Source organism: Ochotona princeps, chromosome 21, assembly GCF_030435755.1.
Source record: "Ochotona princeps isolate mOchPri1 chromosome 21, mOchPri1.hap1, whole genome shotgun sequence".
NCBI lineage: Eukaryota > Metazoa > Chordata > Mammalia > Lagomorpha > Ochotonidae > Ochotona > Ochotona princeps.
In genome coordinates this window covers 37,994,624-38,016,120 of record NC_080852.1, presented here as the reverse complement: position 1 = coordinate 38,016,120, position 21,497 = coordinate 37,994,624, and the positions used below count along the sequence as shown (strand labels likewise).

Below are 21,497 nucleotides of genomic sequence, written 5' to 3'. Positions count from 1 at the left end.
TGCTTATGGCCTTGGGACCCTGCACCCGTGTGGGAGAACTGGAGGAAGTTCCTGGCTTCAGATATTGGCACAACACTGCCCGTTGTGGTCTCTTGAGGAGTGAATCATCAGACGGAAGATCTTCCTCTCTGTAAATCTGACTTTGCGATAAAAAATAAGTAAATCTTAAAAAAAAAAAAACCTTTAACCCACATATTTGACCCTTTCATCTTCTGGCACCCCGACATCCACCCACCTCTTCCTGACCTCGTTGTCCCCCAGCGCGTCATGTCCTGGTCACAGTGACTTCACACAGGGCTCATTGTGGGTGTGGTTTACTGGTTCTTTATTCCATGTCAAAGTCAGTGCTTGTTTGACTCCTAAATGACTGTTCTCCCAAGGAGGTGTTGTGTCACTGGAGACAAAAGCAATCAATGGGCTCCTCAGCTATTGTTCATTGCTGGACAGAAAAGCAGGCTGGCTGGGCCAAGGTGCAGCTGGGCCAAGTGCACACCAGAGGGCACTGCAGAGGCTCTTTATTTGGAGTGCTGCAGGGCAAAGGTGCACTTCTTGTAGGTCGCGTACAGCAAGAGGATGGAGCGTAGCATCTGTTTACACATCGTCACCGTCATCTGAATCTGAGGCTCCTTCAGCCCAGTGGGCCACTGGTGCTCCCTGCTGATGATTTTGCAGAAGGCCGACTTGTCGGAAACTCTGAAGGTTCCAGTCCACTTTGGAGGTTGGGCCGTGATGACCCTGCCAAAGACAGAGTCCACTCCCCTGAGGCGGACAGGCTGGGGCTTCCTGACCAGTCCTTTCTTACAGTTCATCGTTCGGAGCTCTGACGTATGATGCGGTAACTTGGGACTCACCGTAGTTTCCAGGAATGGGCTGTCTAGGACCAGAGTGACCTCTTGAAAACACAGCTGCACTTCAAGGTCAGAAGGGGTGTGTGGGAAACAGGGGGAGGCCCTGAAGGGGTGCTTGGAGGAAGGTGTAGGTGTCGTATGCCGCAGCCATTGGAAGCTCTCGTCCAGTGGGGTCCATGGTGACCAGAGCTGGTATCCTGCCATTGACAGTCCTGCAGGAGAGGAATCAGAACACAGGGTTTGCTGGAGTGGCTGCCGAGAAGGAGGGCTTCAGCTGTTCCCAGCCACACAGACCCATCCTACCTCCTTATTACAGACTTGAACTGTAGATCCCAGGTTCAGGGCGTTAGTGTGTGTTAAGGGGGAGTAGTTGGGGATCTTAACAGGTATCAAGTATGGTGACTGCTGTACCTCACAAAGCTTCAACTTGGCCAAAAGCCTCTGCAGGTGGGTCTTAGTCGACTTGACAGGGGAAATGGGTTTGTCTAAAATGAACTAGGCAGGCCTGGCACAATAGCGTAGTGGTTTAAGTCCTCGCCTTGCACGTGCCGGGATCGCATATGGTCACCAGTTCTAATCCTGGCAACCCTGCTTCCCATCCACCTCCCTGCTTATGGCCTGGGAAGGCAGTCTAGGACAGACCAAAGCCTTGGGACCCAGCACCCGCGTGGGAGACCTGGAAGAGCTCCTGGCTCCTGGTTCCTGGCTTCGGATTGACTCAACTCTAGCCGTTGCGGCCGCTTGGGGAGTGAACCATCAGATGGAAGATTTTCCTCTCTGTATATCCACCTTTCCAATAAAAATAAATAAATCTTTAAAAAAAAATTTAAAAATTAACTAGGCACTTCCACCATGGGGACCTCTGCTGGCTCCAGACCTGCTAACAGCATAGTCTGCCCCTCCAGGATGGTAGCGGCTGCTGGATCCTCCCGTGAGGCCTCCTCGTGTGAGGTGAGCTGCTCAGCAGCGCCTTGTCTCACAGTGGTTCTCCCAGCATTCTCCCGCCGAAGCAGAAACAGACTGCTTGAGGTACTTGTGGAAGTGCAAACTGCTGTGCTTCTCCTGTGGCCTACAGCATCAGAAACTGGTGTGGGCCCAGCCGCCCTTCTCATGCCTGATCCATCTCATTTCCAACCCAGGGAGCGGCTCAGAGAGCCTGGTTGCTTCTGTGTCCTCAGAGTGAGTTACTCCAGGCAGAGGCCCCGGGGAGAAGGCAACTTGGAGGGGTGGCCATCCCAGAAGTGCCGGTGAGGGTTGTCTGTTTTTCTAAGGGAGAGCATCTGGGTGTGACCTTGATGGGTTGTCTTTGAAGATGGAGGATAAGGCTAGGGAATACTGCTAGCTCAACATTTAATTTAGACTTCTTTGAAATTACCAGAATGAAAGGGGCTTTGCTGAGTTCGGGCAAAGCTAATATGTGCCAAGTACCTGCTACCTGCCAGGTGTTAAGGGGCACAGCTGTTCTGCTCTCCTCTCTCACCTTGCCCACACCCCATCCAGGCATGGCCCTGGAAATGCTGTAAAAGGTTGAACTCTACCCTAGTTTGTAAAGTTTATTGTTTAAAAAGAACTGGTTGCGAGATCTCATACCTATGCCTGATGGTTATCACACAGGATATGTGTCAGGGTTCTGATCCACGCAGCCCAGCTACCTAGTGTTCAAATCCTGGCTGTTTCCTGGGAGGGGCTGTGCAAGCCTGGACCCATCTTGGCTGCAAGGACCCCCAGACCTGGGCGAGGCTGGGAAGGAGGAGAGCTTCAGCTACTCCCAGACAGTGATCAACAAAACGCTCAGTCCTTGAAGAGGTAAAAGGCTTCCTCTGTCCAGCTGAACCCAAGTAGGACCGGCGCAAGTCAACTGGGCTTCCCACCGAGGTCTGTCAACCCCTTCACCAGAGGCTTAAATAAAGATTGTTCGCCCCATCTCCACCACGCTGCCCTCTGCTCCCAGGTCCCCAGTAGAAAACACCTGCTTCTCTGAACAAACCGGCGTCCCTTCCATCCCATCTCTCGATTAACACCCCTCACCCAAGCGGAGAAAGGGCGGGACAATGGTGGAGTGCAGCTGAGACCCCGCGGGGGGAAGGGAGCTTGTCCGTACCGGGGCGGGGGCCCGGCAGCTCCGGCGGAGGCGCAGGAGGCGGCGGGAGCCGGGCCCAGTCCCACCATCGGCCCGGCGGCGGCTCACCTGCTGAACTCCGCGGTCCGCACGCACCAGAGTGGGGGCCCGCGACTCTGGGACGCATCTTTTCTCCGCGGGGCGCCTGGCAACCGCCTTTATGACCCAGGGCCACGGGGGAGCCTGAGACCTGGAAGAGGGGCGGGTCAGGCTCGAGGCACCACGTTGGGAGCCCCACTCTCCTCCCTTCCTTGCCACACCCGCAGCCGGTTCGAATCCCATCCTCACGCTTTCTGTCCCCTAGGTGGTGGAGGACAGGTTCCCAGCCGCAAGGCAGTGGTCAGAGCTGTGCAGCTTGGTTTGTGGCCCCAGCCCTGAAAGCAGGCTTTGGTGCAGAGTTTGCAGAGAACGGTCCATATCCACCCTTGACTCCCCCGACCAAAGCCCTCTGCTCTCTGTGACTACAGCACGAATTCCTACACCTGCTGTGGGCGGCTGCGAGGGCGGATCCTTCATCCCCAGTTCCAGGCTGTGTGCAGCCTGCGTCTGCAGCAGAGACAGCTGGGCAGGCTGCCTCCTTGTCTGCGTGGAATTGTGCAAGCCGAGTGCAGAAGGCACATCTGGCAGGACAGGTGCTCCTGATGGAGACAGACTGAGGAGGATGGGTTGGGGGGTCAGACCACCGTCCGGGGCTGCATCTCACACATTTAAAAAAAAAAAAAATCAGAAACCGGCGTTGAGAGGCGCATACTTAGCAATCCCCTCCCGTGTTCCACACCAAAGTCTCCTGATGGACAGTTGCCTGCTCAGGTCAGCCGGGGCTCAGGTGAGCAGGGTCTTGCTCTGAGGTGGAAGGCCCAGGTGGATCTCCCAGCTCAGGGCTTGGCATGGGCACTAGGGGAGTGGACCAGTAAGTATACAGGGGCGTCTGTGTTCCCAACTCTCAGAGGAAGAACCAACTCTCCTACAGTGGCTGCCAGAGGTTCTAAGGCGAGAGCTGTTTTCCCTGAAGGAAAACGGGCTGTGTGATGCCCTGTGACCCCACACAGGTGCTGGGAGGGTCAGCTGAGAATAAAACCATCTTTATAGGACTGGGCTGACTGCTTTCTTCCTAGCTACTGCTGGAAACAGTCTGACTCCTTCAGCCCTCTGTTTTTTGAAGCCAAAGGTATTTACTGCATACCACATTGAAAAGCCTCCCTGAAATGAAAATAAAATTGTGTATTATTCCACTGCCTTAGCAATTACCGTTTTGGCATTTGGGGTTCGGTCTTCCTATTGCCACCCTCCAGACACGATTTCAGCAGAGTTGCAATGATTAAAGAAAAATGTGTATTTTCTTTCTCAGGTTTTCATTCCTGTCTCGATGTTGCCAAAGTGCCAGTAATTAGCACTTAAAAGCTTGTGGTTTATATATATATATATGAAACAATATAAATATCTAAAAATATTTAATATATATTACCCCTAAACGACTGTCATTCAAGTGATGATTGTAATGAGGGTACTATATATATAATATATATATATACTTTCTTTTTACTTTTTTTTTTTATTACAAAGTCAGATATACAGAGAGGAGAGACAGAGAGGAAGATCTTCTGTCCAATGATTCGCTCCCCAAGTGAGCCGCAACGGGCCGGTACTGTGCCAATCCGGAGCCAGGAACCAGGAACCTCCTCCGGGTCTCCCACGCGGGTGCAGGGTCCCAAGGCTTTGGGCCATCCTCGACTGCTTTCCCAGGCAGGCAGGGAGCTGGATGGGAAGTGGAGCTGCCGGGATTAGAACTGGCGCCCATATGGGATCCTGGCGCGTTCAAGGCGAGGACTTTAGCTGCTAGGCCATGCCGCCGGGCCCATAATATATATATATACTTTTTAAATATTGCCTTAACTGTTTTAACCCTCAACTGGGGAGGTTCGGTGGTTGTAGCATGAACAGATAATGTTGCAGATAGCATCTTTCCTCAAGTGACTTATCTCCTTACTGAAAGATCAAAAGGTTTGAATTTGTTAACAGATCTAATCAATTTACAGATTTCCTTCTGAAAGGAAATTTGTCAGTCTACCAATTTCACCTCAGCCCCTCCATCACTAAAAAAGAAAGCTGTTTGATACACGCGCTGCGGTGTTACTGAAAAGTGCTTTAAAGACGACTGGCCGTCTTGAGGGTTAGCGCACTGTGCCCACCTCACAGCGGACCTGACAAAGCGGGCGTGGGCGGGCGGCGCGCGCAGGCGCACCACACATCTCCCCCGCAACCGCGGCATCTGTTTTCCGGGGCGTGGGAGCCGGGCGCAAACGCGGGCGGGGACCTGACGCTGCGCAGGCGCATCACGTTGCCCGAGCTTCCTTGCGTGCCCCGGGGCGGGTAGGGGCTGGAGGCGCAGGCGCATTGCCTCCCGGGGGGCGGGGCGGTCGCGGCGCCTGCGCTGTCAGTCTTCCTCAGGGCTGCCGCCATGGCGGGACAAGAGGATCCGGTGCAACGCGAGATTCACCAGGACTGGGCGAACCGGGAGTACATTGAGGTTATCACCAGCAGCATCAAGAAAATCGCGGACTTTCTCAACTCGTTCGGTCAGTGGGGGAGGAGGGAGGCCTCCGTGGACTGCCCCGAGCCCTCGGCCCTCGCCGGTTTGCGCTTCCTCCTCCAGGCCCCGCTTTCCCCCGTCCTCCCGGGACCCCGCGGCTGCGCTGGGCAGCCTTCACGGAGCTCTCCGGCCGCAGGGTGAGCTCACGGGCCTCGCGCGGTGTCCGCCTGCCGTGGGCTCTGTCCCGTGGCCGGGGCGGTGAAAGCTGGCCGGCTCCCTGGGTCCTCGGGGGATCGCACGAGACCCTTTGGCCTGCCCCGCGGGGTGTGCAGGTGACACGAGATTTCCTTTAGCTAATTCAGCGACTTTAAGTAGGGGAATCCGACTTGGGCATGTTATATATACATGCGTAAAGCAATGCAGAGTGAGGTCTTTTTTCCGGTTTTTTTTTTATATATATAATTAAGCATTTATTTATGTACTTGTTTGGGAGTAACAGTTACTAGAGAGGCAGATCTTCAGCCCGCTGGCTGACTCGCCCGGTGCCTGCCTCGGCTGGGGCTGGGCCAGGCAGAAGCCAGGAGCCTGCTGCTTCTTCCGGCTCTCCCACAGGGCTGAGGGACCCCAGCCCCGGGTTTCCCAGGTGCATCAGCAGGGAGCCGAGTGGAGGTGGTGCAGCTGGTCTCGAACTGTCGCTCTTCTGGGTTGCTGGTGGAGAATCGAGTCTGCACCAACAGGAGATTCGGCTCTCAGCAAGGCTGGCCCCAAAGGACACAGGAGGAGCCATTTCCTCACTCAGCAGCCCTGATGTGAACACAAGCGAGCAGCCAGAGCCCCCCCATCCTCTGATTCACTGCCTTGATGAGATGCTTCCAACAGGGCAGAGCAGGCGGAAAGCGAGTGCTGGGCACTCAGTGTGTGACCCCCACGAAGCTGCTCGAGTCTGCGGGGGGAACTGGAGCCGGAGGCAGAGGTGGGACTCAGGCCCAGCCCCTACTACGGGGTGCAGTATCTAGACCACCTCCTGTCCCCAGAAAGTTCTCATCTTGAAGGGGAGGGAGTGAACATGGGGACAGTGTGAACGAACTGTGGTTTTTGTGCTCTTCTATCCTGTGAGGTGTGGGGGTGTGTTCTGGCCAGGGACTGTGTGCATGAGGGGGAAAGAGTGTGTGTGTGTGTGTCCATGTCCCCACACTGCTTATGCGCATGTCATGTCACAGTGGTAGTAGGCAGGGTTGGTGACAAGTCACAGAGTTCATGTGTCCTGAGACTGAGGACTCCAAGCAAAGGAGTGTGGTGTATTGGGGAAAAAAGTGAATGGGTAAATCTGATTTGAGTGACTTGGAAACATTCTAGAAATACTGACCGACTTACTGCTCAGATCCTCTGGGTTTCCTCAAAAGCTTTAAATGTTCAGGGCAAATTGTTTCCCTATTCTCACAATGAATTCACCTCGGAGGAAAACCCGCTAAAAGTAACCGGAATATTCCATGCAGAGGAACCAGATGGACTGATGGAGGCTTTGGAGGAGCAGGGAGAAACTGTTGGAAGCTTTTAGGCAGCAGAATGAGAAGATTAGATTGATAGGGTTGATAGGTCTGTGGCATAGATGCATCCAGACTCCAAAGCGTTGGAAACAGTGAGCTGACCTGGGCTGCTCCTCCAGTGGGGACGCCGTGTGGTGCCTCTGTCCTCTCCTGTGGGTCTTGGTGGTGTGGTGACTTCACCTGGGCACTGGATGCTACTGGGAGACTGAGGCTCTGTGTCTGTCTTTGACCTGTCACACCCTGTGCACGGTAGTTGGGTCTACCCTCTGAGTCAGTGGAGGGCAAGCCGCTCCTTTGTGTTTTGGATTTCTGGTAGGAGCTGGACTGAGGAGCTGGAGGAGCCTAAAGATTTAGCTTCCCTTGGCTTACTGTCTTCCATTGAAGTGATTGTTTCAGCAGATGTTTGGTGTGGTTTCTGGAAATGGTAGAAAATAAAACATTTCCAAATAAGAAATAGCAGCATTACAATACAGGATTGTAGAAGTTAAGGTAGGGTGGGTGTTACGGCACCGTGGGTTAAGCCGCTGCTTGGGATGCCTGTCTTCTGTATCAGAATGCTGGTTTGAATCCTGGCTTCTTGGCCTCCGACGCAGCTTCCTGCTGATTCATCCTGGGAGGCGGTTGATGGTGACTCGAGGACTTGGGTCTCTGCCACCTGTTTTCCTGCTGGAGTTCCGGCTTGGGGAGGTCTGCAGTCATTTGGGAATGCATCAGTGAATAGAAGATTTTTTTCTGTATTCCTCTCTCCATCACTCTGCCTTTCAAAATCTTTTGGGGAGAAAAATCAAAGCAAATTGGTGTAGCCGTTTAGCATAGTGATTAATATGCCTGTTGGGACAAACTGCCATCCAGTATCAGAGGGCAAGTTTCTGCTGAATGTCCCAGCAAGTGGACTTAATGTTTAGGTGTGCTCAAGGAAAGTTCCTGAAAATGGACAGTGTCACAATGGGGAGTTTGGACGAAGACCAACACAGGCCAAGGAACCAGCTAGTGTTGAGAACAGCCTTGAGGCTGTGGCTTTCAGTGTGGACAATCCCGAATTTTCCGGCTTGATGCCCAGCGTGGCTTCGTCCTGTTTCTGTGGCAGCTGGAGCCCCTTGACCGCAGAGTTGGCAGGGGTTGAAGGGCAGCTGTTCCCCTGTGGCCCCAGCTGTGCAAAGGAGCCAGGGTCTGCCCATGTTGGAACACGCCTGAACATAATGCAGTGATAGCATCTCCACACAGGCCTCTCTGTACTGGGGGAATTTCTAAAAATAGACCCTCATAGATCACAGCTTTTTATTTTTGTACTTTCCCCCAGTTCTAAAGCTAATATGTGCAGAGAATTATGAGCAGGAAAAAAGGATAATGTGACTATTACAGAGAATTCGTTTTTGGTACTTTTTAAAAATTTTATTATGATACAATTGCTTTTTTTAAAAGATTTATTTATTTTTTATTACAAAGTCAGATATACATAGAGGAGAGACAGAGAGGAAGATCTTCCGTCGATGATTCACTCCCCAAGTGAGCACAATGGCCGGTTCTGCGCCGATCCAAAGCCGGGAACCAGGAACCTCTTCCAGGTCTCCCACATGGGTGCAGGGTCCCAAAGCTTTGGGCCGTCCTCAACTACCCTCCCAGGCCACAAGCAGGGAGCTGGATAGGAAGTGGAGCTGCCGGGATTAGAACTGGCGCCCATATGGGATTCCAGCGTGCTCAAGGCAAGGACTTTAGCTGCTAGGCCACGCTGCCGGGCCCCGTTTTTGGTACTTAATCAACAAGTAGAATGTGCTCATGGTATCATCTGTGTGTCAGATGCTGTGAGAATGAAGTAAGACTAGACATAGTACCCGCTCCTCAGAGAAAGGTGGGCTTTTGTTGGAGAAGTAAGTTTCACCTCCTTTTTAATTCCAGAAAAGGCAGCATTGGTTTTTGCAGTGTGAAGAGGAGATGTCTGCTCCGCGGTGTGTGTTGGCAGGCGAGGTGCATAGCAGATGGAACGGACTGCCCTGATGGGCCCGTGGAGCTCCCAGCTGCTGCCTGCTCTCCAGGGCTGTTGTGTTTGAACCAGTGCATAGTTAATGGATCTGAAATGAGGCCAAAGCTTCTAGAACTGAATGTTCCCTGCTTCTCAGCAGGGCTTATCCATATGGGCCAGTAGCGGGAAACTCCTACCCACCCACTGGTTCTCTCCAAACACCACAGTGGAGCTAGTAGTTGGGAATTCACTCCAGGTCATCCATATGGGTGGCAGGGTCCAGGGACTTGAGCCATACCGTGCCGCCTCCCAGGATCTGTCCGGAGCAAGGCTGGGCGTCAGGTAGTCAGGGTGTGGACACAGTTCTCTTAACCACTAAGCTGAATGCCTGCAGCCAGGGATCATTCCTGGAATCTGGTTGAGAACCAAATTGACAGAACCAAGCAGGCCTCCAGGAAGGCAGCCCCTCCTGCCGCCTCCCCCATCATTTTGGTGTGTCCTTTGTCGTGGGAGATGACAGGTTGTATGCGCTTATGTTCCTGGCGTTCCTGGAACGCCCACATCGTGTGCTCCTGAGCTTCCAGCAGCCAGCTAAGAAGACATCTGGAATAGCTGTGACAGAAAGAGGTCGCATGTCCGGAAAGCAGGATGCTAGATCTGTCAGAGAATGTGGTCTGGAAGGTAAGGAGGAAAACCAAGGCAGAGCTTCTGGAACAGGGTGTTAGAGTCAGTGGTGGTGGCTGTGGGGCAGGGGAGAAGCAGGATGGGATGGACATGTAACCAGTGAGGATGGTAGGACAACGTGCGTGCACGTGTAGAAGCCATTGAATTCTGTCACTTTATGTGGGTGACCACAAAGGTACGTAACTTGTATGTCAGTAAAGAGACTTTTAAAAGCATTACGGGGTGCAAGATTGGCCTGGCAGTTAAGGCCACGGGTTGTGAAGGGCATTTCTGAGTGGGAAGCACAGCCCTGAGGCCGCAGGCAGGGCCTCTGCGTCTGGGCCCCTGCCACCCACACGAGGCCTTGGTTAGAAGATGAGCTTAGGCCAGCTCCCCTGCCCATGGTAGTATTTTAGGAGGGAGCTCTTTCTCCCTGCCTTTCAAATAAAGAACAACGTTAATTTTTAAAGTAAAATCTGCTAGTGATGGAACAAACATACAATACAAATTACAATTCTGTGGCTTTGTGACATTTATGTTTTCCCCTGTGCCAGCCCCCAAGATAAATAAATCTTAGAGCTTCCATCCCCAAATGTCCACAACAGCTAGGGCCAGACCGCGCTGAGCCCAGAATTCCATCTGGATCTGTGGGTTTCAGGTTCCCAGGTGCAGCAGCAGGAGGCTGGATGAGGACTCAGGTTAGGGCTCTGAGAACGTGGTGGTCTTCCCAGGCGCTGGATAACCCACTGAGCCACGGGCCTCCCGGCTGTACCATGTTTTATCAACTTATTCCTGTAGTGATGGGCATTTGTTCTTTCAGCACTCTAAGTAACTATGGCAAGTATTCTTATTTATTTAGGGAGAGGGATGGCATTTGGCTAAGTTAAGCTGTCCCTTGAGATGGCCACATCCTGTACCAGGATGCCTGCTTTCAATTCAACTGTGACTGCTTATCCCAGAAAGGACAGGTGATAGATCCCTGCCACCTATGTGGGACACCTGGGTGGGGTTCAATGCTCTGGCCTCAGGCCTGGCCCAGCCTCGGCTGTTGCTAGCCCTTGGAAAGTGCTTCAAATAAAATCGAAGTAAATAAAGATAAATACTTATCTAAAGGGGGAACTGATAATCAGTGCAGATTTGCACATTGGAAATTCATGCATAAATGTTCAGGTATAAATCCAGAAGAGGGAGAATCCCAGCCGTCTGGGCAAGTCTCAGAGTGCAGGCGAACTGAGCCCAGACAAGAAGGTTGGACGGGACGAGGCACAAGTGAGGGGAGCTACATGCAGACTGGTCACGCCGGGTGCGGAGGCACTTGCAGAACAGCCAGGGGCGGGGTGAGAAGCAAAGTTGTTAACTAAGTGTTGGATCAGTGTGTGGGAGACTGTCTCAGAGTGGGTTTTCAGAATTTAAAAATAAAGCTGATTGGGAGATAGCTGAGTTGGTGATGGAGGAGTGGTGGGTGGTGATGACCAGGCTTAGGTGCCCTTTCCTCTGATGCTTGGGAGTAATTGGGGATAGAGTCGGGTAGTTTCTGCTGGAGAAGTTTGCGAAGGGAAGATGTTGACTGAGGCAGTGAAACAACATTGGAATTGAGGACCTAGTGTGAAGACTTTGTTGACTAATCCTCGCTTTACAAGTGCTTGTTGCCTGGGAAAGTAGTAGATGACGGCCCAAAGCCTTGGGACCCTGCACCCACATGGGAAGCCTGGAAGAAGCTCCTGGCTCCGTGTCAGCTCAGCTCTGGTTGTTGGCGGCCATTTGGGGAGATGAAAGATCTTTCTGTCTCTGCTTTCTGTAAATCTGCCTTTCCAATAAAAATAAATAGGTCTGTTTTTAAAAAAAAATAGATCAGTAAGAGCAGAGGAGGCTGTTTTTGAGCCCCGAGGGTGTTTCCCTGGGTGCCTGGTGTGCTCCTGGTCTCTGCAGGGGGTGCTGGGGCATGCTGAGCTCCTCCACAATGGTCAGCTCCCAGACTGCCCGGCCCCACCCCACCCCACCCCGCCCCACTGTCTTCTTAGCAGCCTCCCATCCCCCCACGCCAGTGATTTCCTTCCACCCTCCTTGCCTTCTAAAATCTGTAGGCTGCCTGTGAGAGCTGCTTTCTTTCTTTTCTTTTCTTTTCTTTTTTTAAGATTTCTTTTTATTTGAAAAGCAGATTTACAGAGAGAAGAGAGAAAGAAAGAGGAAGATCTTCAAGATCTTTACTCCCCAAGCGGCTGCAATAGCCAGACCTGAGCTGACCCGAAGCCAGGAGCCGGGAGCTTCTTTGAGTCTCCCACACAGATACAGGATCCCAAGCTTTGGGCCGTCCTCAGCTGTTTTCCCAGGCCACAAGCAGGGAGCTGGATGGGAAGTGGGGCTGCCGGGATTAGAACCGGTGCCCATATGGAATCCCAGCGTGCATGCAAAAGGACCTTAGCCACTACGCCACGCTCTGGGCCCGAGAGTTGCTTTCCTGTGGCTGCATCCACATGGATTCATTTGGTTACTGTGGGTAGGGAATCCAACCCTTACAGTCACTGGGCCTAGGCGAGGCTGTCTGCTCTACATGTCACTTGCTTTCCCTGCTCCCTGATGTCTGGTCGTTGTGAGGCTGCCAGGCAGCTGAGGACTGCTGCCAGCTCTGAGGGTGGCCTGGATCCTTCAGCCATAGCCCCTCTGCTATGAAAGCCAGCAATGACAGTTTGAGTCATTTTCACGCTTTTAATCTCCAACTCTGTCTCACCTTTGACCCACTTCCTGTGCTTTTCTGGTCAACATTTGTGACCTGATCAGACGGGACCCATCTGAATAAGTTAGGGTCTCGGGTCCTGGTCTTAGTGCTGTCTGCAATCATGCAGCCACACATACTGCTTCCTCACAGGTGCAGGCGAGCAGGGCTGGAGCATCTGGAGCCGTGAGTTGGGAACCTGCAGAGGCTCTCGGAGCCCTCTCTCCATATGTGTGTTCACAGGCACTGTGTGTGCGTAACGTTAACCCTGTGCACGTGTCTCCCTCCCCCAGATATGTCTTGTCGTTCCCGACTTGCCACACTAAATGAGAAGCTGACAGCACTGGAACGGAGGATAGAATACATAGAAGCACGGGTGAGTGTGGGGCAGGGCTGAGTCTGGGCGTCTTCCTACTCTTTCCCACTGTCTAGGAGTTGAAGTGGGACTTGTCAGCCCCTCCGTGGTTTTGAGTCTCTAAATGTCGGTTTTCCCCTGACAGGTGACTAAAGGTGAGACGCTCACCTAGAACCTTGCTGCGCTGCTGCTGGGAAGTTGCTTCGCAGAGCGCAGGCCACATGGGAAAGGCCCCAGCAGCCTCAGCACCTTCATCTCCTTAAACAGCAACGGGGCTTTCTCTTGTTTTTCTGTTTTCAAAAGTGTGCCCGCGGGCCTTGCCATGTGCATCCGGGCGTGTGGAGTGGCATGTGGGGAGAAGCCCAGGGCACGCTGGCGACAGCAGCAGCGTCTACCTTCCCTGTCACACTTTGTGGGGCTACATGTCAGTGTTGGGAAGCTGCCAGAGCCCAAAGCCTGGGGCCCTGTGTCCAGGCCCTGCCCACTTCTCCCCTTCTTCTCAGACTTTATCACAGCCCTCAGGGCCTCTGCACTGCTCCTGTCAACAGTCTCTGTCTCCTGCATGCCCGGATGGACGGTGCGGGCAGTCCTGGCTGAGACTGCCCCCGCCTTGGCAGTGCTGTCGCCAGCTACCAGTTCCTTCTTGTTGGGGGAGGTCAAGGCCAGGCCTCCACTGGGCTCGAAAGGACGTTCTCAGAGTTCTCTTTCTGTCACGTGGGGCGCCTTTTCCTCTCATGTTTCCTTAATAAACTCCTCAAGTTGATCTGCTTGCTGTGAGTGCGGCGGGGAGAGGAGCTGGAGCGGGCTGACGTGATCTGAGGAGTGATTGATCCACATCAAACCTGCCAAGGCGCTGCTTCACTCCTGGCAGAGCTGAGTCATCCTGGGACCAGGCGGCGCTCAGCAGGCAGGACGGGACTTGCTCTGAGGTCCCACCTGCTGCTTAGCACCTGGAAACTCCATCGTACACACCACTGAACCACGGTGCAAGGCGGAAATGTTCCAGGTCTCCTTCCTGTGGAAACCAGACACTGCAGCCTGTAGGAGTAAAGCTTTTGCCCCTGGTTTTCAGACGTGACGACATCTGTGCCGGGCTTTGTAAAGGCCCATCCCCATGTGGAAGCTCCATTTTGCTCACATAGGATTCATTCTGCCTTGAGCATGCTGGTTTCCTCTGTTCAGATCTTACTAGCCACAGACTTCCCCACAAGTTCCTGAGTGTGTTGTTCAGTAGTTCCTTTTGTTCTCAGTTCCTCCTGTCCAGGCATGGAACAAGGTTTCTTCTGGCCAGAGTCGGTCTCTGAGTAGGAGTTTGTTGCCTGTCTTACCCCGAGGGCCACAAAGGCTTGTGACCCAGCGAGTCCTGGCTGGACTGGTGGAGCTCTGGCTGCTCTGCCTGCTCACCTTACACCTTAGGGAGGACACTGTCAGTAGTGCGGGTGGGCCTGCTAATCCCCAGATCCAGCTGCTCTGGATGCCACGGGCTGGCCGTACAGTGGAAAATTCTGAAAAATCTGACTTGAAGTGCATTAAAACTGGTGTAGGTAATTAACTTCAAACTGTGTGGGAAATGCATGTAAGATAACTTTCCTGTTCGGAACTGATCCCACCCCCAGAACAGTTCTTACAGTGCAGGCAGTACATAACCCCCAGTGCAAGGCACATTGGTTCCAAACTTGGTGGATAAGGGATATTTCCCAGTACATTTACTTAAAGAACAGGACTTTTTTGTTTTAAAGATTTATTTGTATTAGAAAGTCAGATACACAGAGAGGAGGAAACAGGAAAATCTTCCATCTGTTGATTCACTCTGCAAGCAGCTGCAATAGCTGGAGCCGTTCTGATCTGAAGCCAAGAGCCCAGGGCCTCTTTTGGTTCTCCCAGGCAGCCGCAGGGTCCAAAGGCTTTGGGTTGTCCTCCACTGCTTTCCCAGGCCACAAGCAGGGAGCTGGATGGGAAGTGGAGATGCTGGGATTAGAACCGGCGACCACATGGGTTCCCAGCACTTGCAAGGTGAGGACTTTAGCCACTAGGCCACAGTGCTGGGCCCAATGTATTCTGCCTCGGACTAGAAGGAGGCAGTGTGACAGTCCCCAGGTTTTCTGAACTGAATGCCCCTCACCACCACAAGGAAGAATGCAATGGAGTTCTCTCCTTGGGATGGATCAGGCCAAGTGGCCCACGTCTGCCTTCCCTTCCTGGGAAACTTTCAGTGTTGGCTGGGCTGTTACTTGAAAGGCAGAGACAGAAACACATTTTTCTGTCCATTTCACACCCCAAATGCCCACAGTGGCTGGGGCTGGGCCAGGCTGAGGAGAGTGGGAAGTCTGAAACTCCATCTGGGGGAATCTCCCCCGTGGGGGGCAAGGACTGGGGCACCTGGGCCTGCAGTGCAGGTTAACAGCAGCTGCAGAGGAAGTGGCCTTTTAACCCTTGCCACCCCCAAAGTGTCTGAATCAACTATGTGCAGTGCAGTTCTATATGCCTGTTGGGAGATATCAAAGGACCCCACCCTGCCTCGTCTCCTTTAAGCCTCCTGTGATCTGATTTAGCTTGCTTGGGGCAGCATTAATGTGTCACGCCACAGTGCCAGCTGCAGCAGGTGCAGTCTGATGCCAGGATGCGTCTTGGCATTTTTTCTATCCAATGGTTCACCTCCTAAATGCCTGCAGAGCAGCTGGAGCTTACCTGGACTGATCTAAGAACTTAATGCATCAGCTGCTGCCTGCCAGGGTGCACACTGGCAGGAAGCTGGATTGGAAGCTCAGGAGGTGGTACTTAAAGAAGCCACTTGCCCTATTCATCCACCTTAAAAAGTAACATGTTTGGGCCCAGCGTGATAGTACAGAGGTTAAGGTCCTCGCCTTGCACGCACCAGGATCCCATATGAGCGCCGGTTCTAATCCCGGCGGCCCTACTTCCCATCCAGCTCCCTGCTTGTGGCCTGGGAAAGCAGTGGAGTACAGCCCAAATCCTTGGGACCCTGCACCCGTGTGGGAGACTAGAAGAGCTCCTGGCTTTGGATTGGCTCAGCACCGGCCTTTGCGCTCACTTGGGGAGTGAACCATCAGACGGAAGATCTTCCTCTCTGTCTCTCCTCTCTGTATATCTGCCTTTCCAGTAAAAACAAATAAATCTTTTTTTTTTTTAAAGTAACATGCTCTGAGGCCTGGTGCAGTAGCCTAGCGGCTAAAGACGTTGCCTTGCACTGGCTGGGATCCCATACGTGCATCGGTTCTAATCCCAGCCACCCTGCTTCCCATTCAGCTCGCTGTTTGTGGCCTGGGAAAGCAGCCTTGGGACACTGCACCCATGTGGGAGACCCAGAAGAAGCTCCGTGCTTCAGATAAGCTCAGCTGTGGCACATGTGACCACTTGGAGTGAATCATCAGATGGAAGATTTTCCTGTGTATCTGTGTATCTATGTTAGCAGCAAATGGGAGATGTGGAAGAAGCTCCACGCTCCTGGCTTTGGACCAGCCCAGCTCGGGCTGTAAATGGCCATGTGGGGATTTTTCTCTTGTCCTGTCACTGCCTTTCCAAAATAAATAAATAAATAAATAAAATTAAAGTAACATGGTCCAGTTTAACAAATGAGAAATATATCAGTCAGCTTGGCATTGACAAACATCTATCCAGAAAGTACTCAGCAGTTGAGTACATAGCGTGTGAAGCACCAGTCTTGATGGGAACAGAAACAGGTTGTTCTGGGTTTTACAGCACGGTCAGGGCTCGGCAACCCCAGAATGACATTTGAGGGAAATACCAGGAAAGCAAACGGCAGGAGCAATGCAGATGTAGGACAAAATTGTGTGCAGAAGGCAAGCTTTTTTTCTTTTTATTTGAAATGTCACTACATGGAAACAGACCAATATTTTTCGGCCTTAAACCTTGGTCTGGGTAAGTAAAGAAATAACAGGACCCGGAGCGGTGGCCTAGTGGCTAAAGTCCTCTTCTTGAACGCGCCGGGATCCCATATGGTCACCGGTTCTGGTCACAGTGGCTCCACCTCCCATCCAGCTCCCTGCTTGTGGCCTGGGAAAGCAGTCGAGGACAGCCCAAAGCCTTGGGACCGTGCACCCGCTTGGGAGACCTGGCTCCTGGCTTCCGATCAGCTCAGCACCGGCCTTTGCAGTCACTTAGGGAGTGAACCATCAGATGGAAGATCTTCCTCTCTGTGTCTCCTCCTCTCTGTATATCTGACTTTGCGATAAAAGTAAAATAAATATTAAAAAAATTTTATCGGAAAGTCAGATATACAGAGAGAACGATCTTCCCTCTGTTGGTTCACTCCCCAAGCAGCCGCAACGGCTGGAGCTGAACCAATACCAAGACAGACTTCTGCTGAATCTCCCATGTGGGTGCAGGGTCCAAAGGCTTTGGGCCGTCCTCGACTGACTGCTTTCCCAGGCCATAAGCAGGCAGCTGGATGGGAAGCAGGGCTGCCGGAATTAGAACTGGTCCCACATGAGATCCCGGTGTGTTCAAGGCGAGGACTTAAGCCGTTAGGCACAGCGCCGTGCCCAAAAATAAAATCTTAAAAAAAAAAAAAAAGAACCGGCTTGGGATGCCAAGTCGCCTCCTGTCGCAGCAGCCTTTGGACATCACTTTGGGACAGACAGAGAGTGCTGGTTTGACTTCCAGCTCCTGGTTTTGGGGTGTTCCAGTCCCAGCTCCTGCAGGCTCTTGGAGAGTGAACCAGCTGAGGGAAGCTCGCTCGCTCTCTGCGTTACAAAACAGGCACTTCCAAAGAAATACGTGACAAGGGTCTGGCTGCCCTTGCTCCCTCGTGAGCTCCTGGGCTCGGCAAGTGGAGTGTTCCGTTCCCTGCCTCGCAAACAATTAGATAAAACTCGGGCTTGGCAGCGTGGCCTGGTGGCTAAGGTCCTCGCCTTGATCCCCTATGGCCGCTGGTTCTAATCCCGACAGCTCCATTTCCTCTCTATCTCTCCTCCTCTCAGTATATCTGACTTTGTAATAAAAAGAAAATAAATCTTTTTTTTTTTTTTTTTTTAAACTAAGCTTGTGGAACTGTGCTCGAGCGCGTGAACCCACTGCCCGCGCACGGACTTCGCTGGGAAGGACGTTTGTACATTTCTTTTTGTGACCCGAAACAAAGGCCAAACCTCGGATAGTAAGAGTGACTTGGCGGACAGCACGACATGTAAGATCGTAAAGAGGCGCGGGGTTCCGAGACCATCCCACACGCGGCACGGTCCCTAAACCCCAACAGCACCGGCAGCTGGCTTCCGCCTCCGCACGTCCCGCCGCCGGGGATCCGTCTGCGCACGCGCGAAGGCTAGCAACGCACGCCTATTGCACCTCGGCGGCCCGGGAGTGCGCACGCACGCTCTCCCCGGCGTCCCGCGCGACCAGGCCTGGCTTCCGGGTTCCGGGCTTGCTTGTCCGGAAGAGGCCGGGGCGGCAGCGCTGCGGCAGGGACGGCGGGATGGAGATCGACCAGCCGCTGCCCGTGCTGCGCTCGGTGAACACGCGCGAGCCATCGCAGGTCATCTTCTGCAACCGCAGCCCGCGCGTCGTGCTGCCCCTGTGGCTCAACTTCCACGGCGAGCCGCAGCCCTACCCCCCGATGCAGCCGGGCACGGGCCGCCGAATGCACAGCTACCGGGGTACGGGCTGGGTCGCTGGGGGGCTGTGCGCCTTCCCGGCGTGCGCGAGCCGGGGCAGCGGCTTCGGGAGGCGGGGGACCCCGTGGGCGGCACGGGAGGCTGTTCCCCGGCGGGCCGGCCCGCCCTCGCGCTGGGTCTGCGCTGGCCCCGCGGAGCGGCCCGCCGGGCGTGCACGGCCGACCTGCGAGGGCGAGGTGTCGGGGCTCGGGGACGTTTGCGCCGCCTCTCAGACCTGGACCCCGAGCCTGTGCCGTTCCACGAGCACGACGTAGCCTTCGAAATGGTTACATTGTTAAATTTTGTGTTTTGCCTCAATTACAAAATGTATGTAATCAGCTTGTTGGGCATTTTCTGCCCAGGATGCCTGCTCAGTTTATTGTGAGGCCTTTGTCTTAGTAGACTCTTAGGCCAGGGGCTGGGGTTGCCTCCTGAGCAGTGGGTTTGTTTTTAATTTCGGGGATGATTTGCACCGCCCCCTGCATGCAGAGCTGCCTGGCTCTTGGGGTTCGTTTTGTCTGTGCCCAGTGCATCCTTTTCTGTTTGGTTTCTGTGTGTCAGTGTAACTAAGGTAGCTCCTTGCTGGTGTTTTTGTTTTGCACTTCTCCCTCTTACTTATTTCTTTGAGTTATGGAGGGTAAATGGGACAGGGCCACGAGAGACTTTCCATCTGGTGATTTACTGCCCAAATGGCTGTGCTGGCCAGGGCCAGCTAGTGTAAAGCCAGCTTCTTCCACGTCTCCCACAGGCTCTGATAGGGTTACAGGGGCCCATGGCTCAGGGCCATCCCACACAACCTTCGCAGGCCTCAGCAAGGGTCTGGAGCAGGGCTGGGAGTGGCACCCACAGGGGATGCTGGCGTGGCAGGCGGTGGCCTTGCTTGCAGCACCGCCGTGCAGGGCCATGCATGTGAGATCTGTGTTAGCGGTTTGCGTGTTTGGTGTGATTTGCAGTCCTGGATTCCTGGACCTGCCTTTCCTACTTTGGCAGTTCATTTGCGGCCGCAGGCGCGTGCTGTCCATCTCCCTTGCTTCCACAGACCTGTGCTGTGTGCACTGAATGGGCTCATTGCGCTGGACCACAGGTGCCTGTCTGACCATGTGGCTCCTTCATAGCCTCTGCTTGTCCCCTAGGTCACCTGTGGCTCTTCAGAGATGCGGGTACACAGGATGGGCTTCTGGTGAACCAGACTGAGCTGTTTGTGCCAACTCTCAATGTTGACGGACAGCCCATTTTTGCCAACATCACACTGCCAGGTATCACTATTCAGTCTTTTTTCTTTTCTGTTTTTTTTTTTTTTTTTTTTAAGATTTACGTATTTGAAATCAGAATAAGTAGATGTGGGGGATGGAGAAATGGAGGTCTTCTGTCTACTGGCTTACTCGCCAAAGGGTGGCAGCAGCTGGGTCTGGGCCAGGCTGAAGCCGGAAGCCGGAAGCCGGTCGCCATATCAAGATTTCCCATGTGTGGCAGGAGGTAGCTGCTGCCCTCCCAGGTGCACCAGCAGGAAGCTGGATCGGAAATGGAGTAGCCAGGACTCCAATCACCACTTTGAAACGGGCATCACTGCCTCACAGTGCTGGTCCCTACTTCCGTATTACTTTTTAAAAAGATGAGATTGCTTGTAACATGTAAAAGATGCAAGACCTTGTTTACTGATCTGCCTGATGCTAGACCGGGTACCCAGTACGTTTGTATCTTGTTCTTCAAAATAAAATGTCATTTTTGTTTGTGCGTTCTGTATTGAGCAGAGACGGCATGGTGTCTCTGAAGCCCTTCGGCCTGTTAAGAGATGCTCTGAATTCTAACATATCTGCTGGTAGAGCTGTCATTGTCTTAGATTTCCCTGGCCTTCTGGGAGAATTATGTATGGGGTCCCTGAGGACCAAGACATAGAGAATGAGCTATCAAGCCTTTCTTGAAGCTGACCTCTGGTTGTGGCACGAGCGGTCAGCCCGTCTCGAGGCTCAAACCTAGAATTGGCCACGCCACTTCATCCACACTCATAGGACAGCTCAGCCCATTCCAAAGCTGTGGATACTGGGGAGCAGTGTGGAGAGCCCCAGTGTGGCCCGCAGGAGGCACGCTGGCTGGCTGGCAGTCCATTCCTGGTGGGCGTGGTTGCCTGGAGGCCCCATCAGCTCTGAGGGTTTGCTGTTCTGCCCTTGCAGTGTACTCGCTCAAAGAACGATGCCTCCAGGTGATCCGCAGCCTGGTCAAGCCCGAGAACTACCGGAGACTGGACATTGTGAGGTCGCTCTACGAAGATCTGGAAGACCGCCCGGATGTGCGGAAGGACCTGGCGCGTCTGAGCCAGGAGCACTTTACAAACCAAAATGCTGAGAATGGCAGCTGAACTTCACACCGCCATGGGCTGTGGGTGGTATGCCCTGTGGCCTCCCAGGGCTTAGACACCACCTGTGCTGGGCATTGGTGGAGCTGCCTGCACTTGCTGGCACCATCAGAGGAGGAAGTTGTTGCCTCCTTTGACTCACCTTGTGCCTAGGAAACTGGAGAAGAGGCCTGCCTCCTTCCCTCTGGAGCCGGGGGCCTCCCTGGTTCTGAAGGTTTTGCAGGTGGGCATACCTGGGTTCCTGACGGCTTCCGTGTTTCTCCTTGGCAGGATCCGGTTGACATTTTCCTGCTCAGGAGGACAGGTCCAGGCATCCTGGCCGCTGCTTGCGAGTACGGAGTCACCGTTCCCCAGGCACCTCCTGGTTTGTGAGTGGCTGTAGTCCTGCCTTGCAGTCCGCTCTTAGGCTTACTAATTCCAGTTTAATACTTAGCAACATACTTCTAGGTTTTTTTTAATAAGAAGTTTTTTAATTCCTCAGCAGAGAAAAACTGGGAAAAGAGCAGAGGGATCATTGAAGACATAAATATTAATTCAGTAAACAAAAAACATGATTATTTGGAGCTGTTTCAGCCTTTTTTTTTTTTTTCCCAGGATATGCCTTTGTTTCTTACACAGTTGAAATAACACTCTAGCTGGTCTTCTGTCCTTCCTCGTTGGGTCTTGTGTCTGTGCTCTGGGGGTACCAGCCTGGGCCTCCTGTTCTGAGTAGGGTTGGGTGTTTCTTGCTGTCATGGTGTCTTGAGGCAGAGCTCCCAGGCTGTCACGCCCAGGTGGTGGGG

The 21,497-nt window shown here is 53.2% G+C and overlaps 3 protein-coding genes across 4 annotated transcripts; 2 read left to right on the top strand and 1 right to left on the bottom strand.

The window, feature by feature from the left end:
• Positions 1-488: 488 nt before the first annotated feature.
• On the bottom strand, positions 489-3,157 carry FANCD2OS (FANCD2 opposite strand). Of its 2 annotated transcripts, none has more exons than XM_004581298.3 (2): positions 3,037-3,157; positions 489-1,060 (listed from the first exon to the last, which is right to left on the bottom strand). In XM_004581298.3, exons 1-2 carry the CDS (start codon positions 3,092-3,094, stop codon positions 516-518), a joined length of 603 nt encoding a protein of 200 aa, XP_004581355.2. In that variant the 5' UTR covers positions 3,095-3,157; the 3' UTR covers positions 489-515. The 2 variants fall into 2 exon arrangements, with proteins under 2 accessions (XP_004581355.2, XP_058534716.1); XM_058678733.1 differs by having other exon boundaries at positions 2,950-3,102.
• A 2,227-nt stretch (positions 3,158-5,384) lies between these two features.
• BRK1 (BRICK1 subunit of SCAR/WAVE actin nucleating complex) lies at positions 5,385-13,498 on the top strand. The gene is made up of 3 exons (XM_004581299.4): positions 5,385-5,543; positions 12,674-12,756; positions 12,881-13,498. Exons 1-3 carry the CDS (start codon positions 5,426-5,428, stop codon positions 12,905-12,907), a joined length of 228 nt encoding a protein of 75 aa, XP_004581356.1. The 5' UTR covers positions 5,385-5,425; the 3' UTR covers positions 12,908-13,498.
• A 4,621-nt stretch (positions 13,499-18,119) lies between these two features.
• VHL (von Hippel-Lindau tumor suppressor) lies at positions 18,120-20,742 on the top strand. The gene is made up of 3 exons (XM_004581662.3): positions 18,120-18,365; positions 19,496-19,618; positions 20,534-20,742. Exons 1-3 carry the CDS (start codon positions 18,185-18,187, stop codon positions 20,716-20,718), a joined length of 489 nt encoding a protein of 162 aa, XP_004581719.2. The 5' UTR covers positions 18,120-18,184; the 3' UTR covers positions 20,719-20,742.
• The last annotated feature ends 755 nt before the right edge of the window (positions 20,743-21,497 follow it).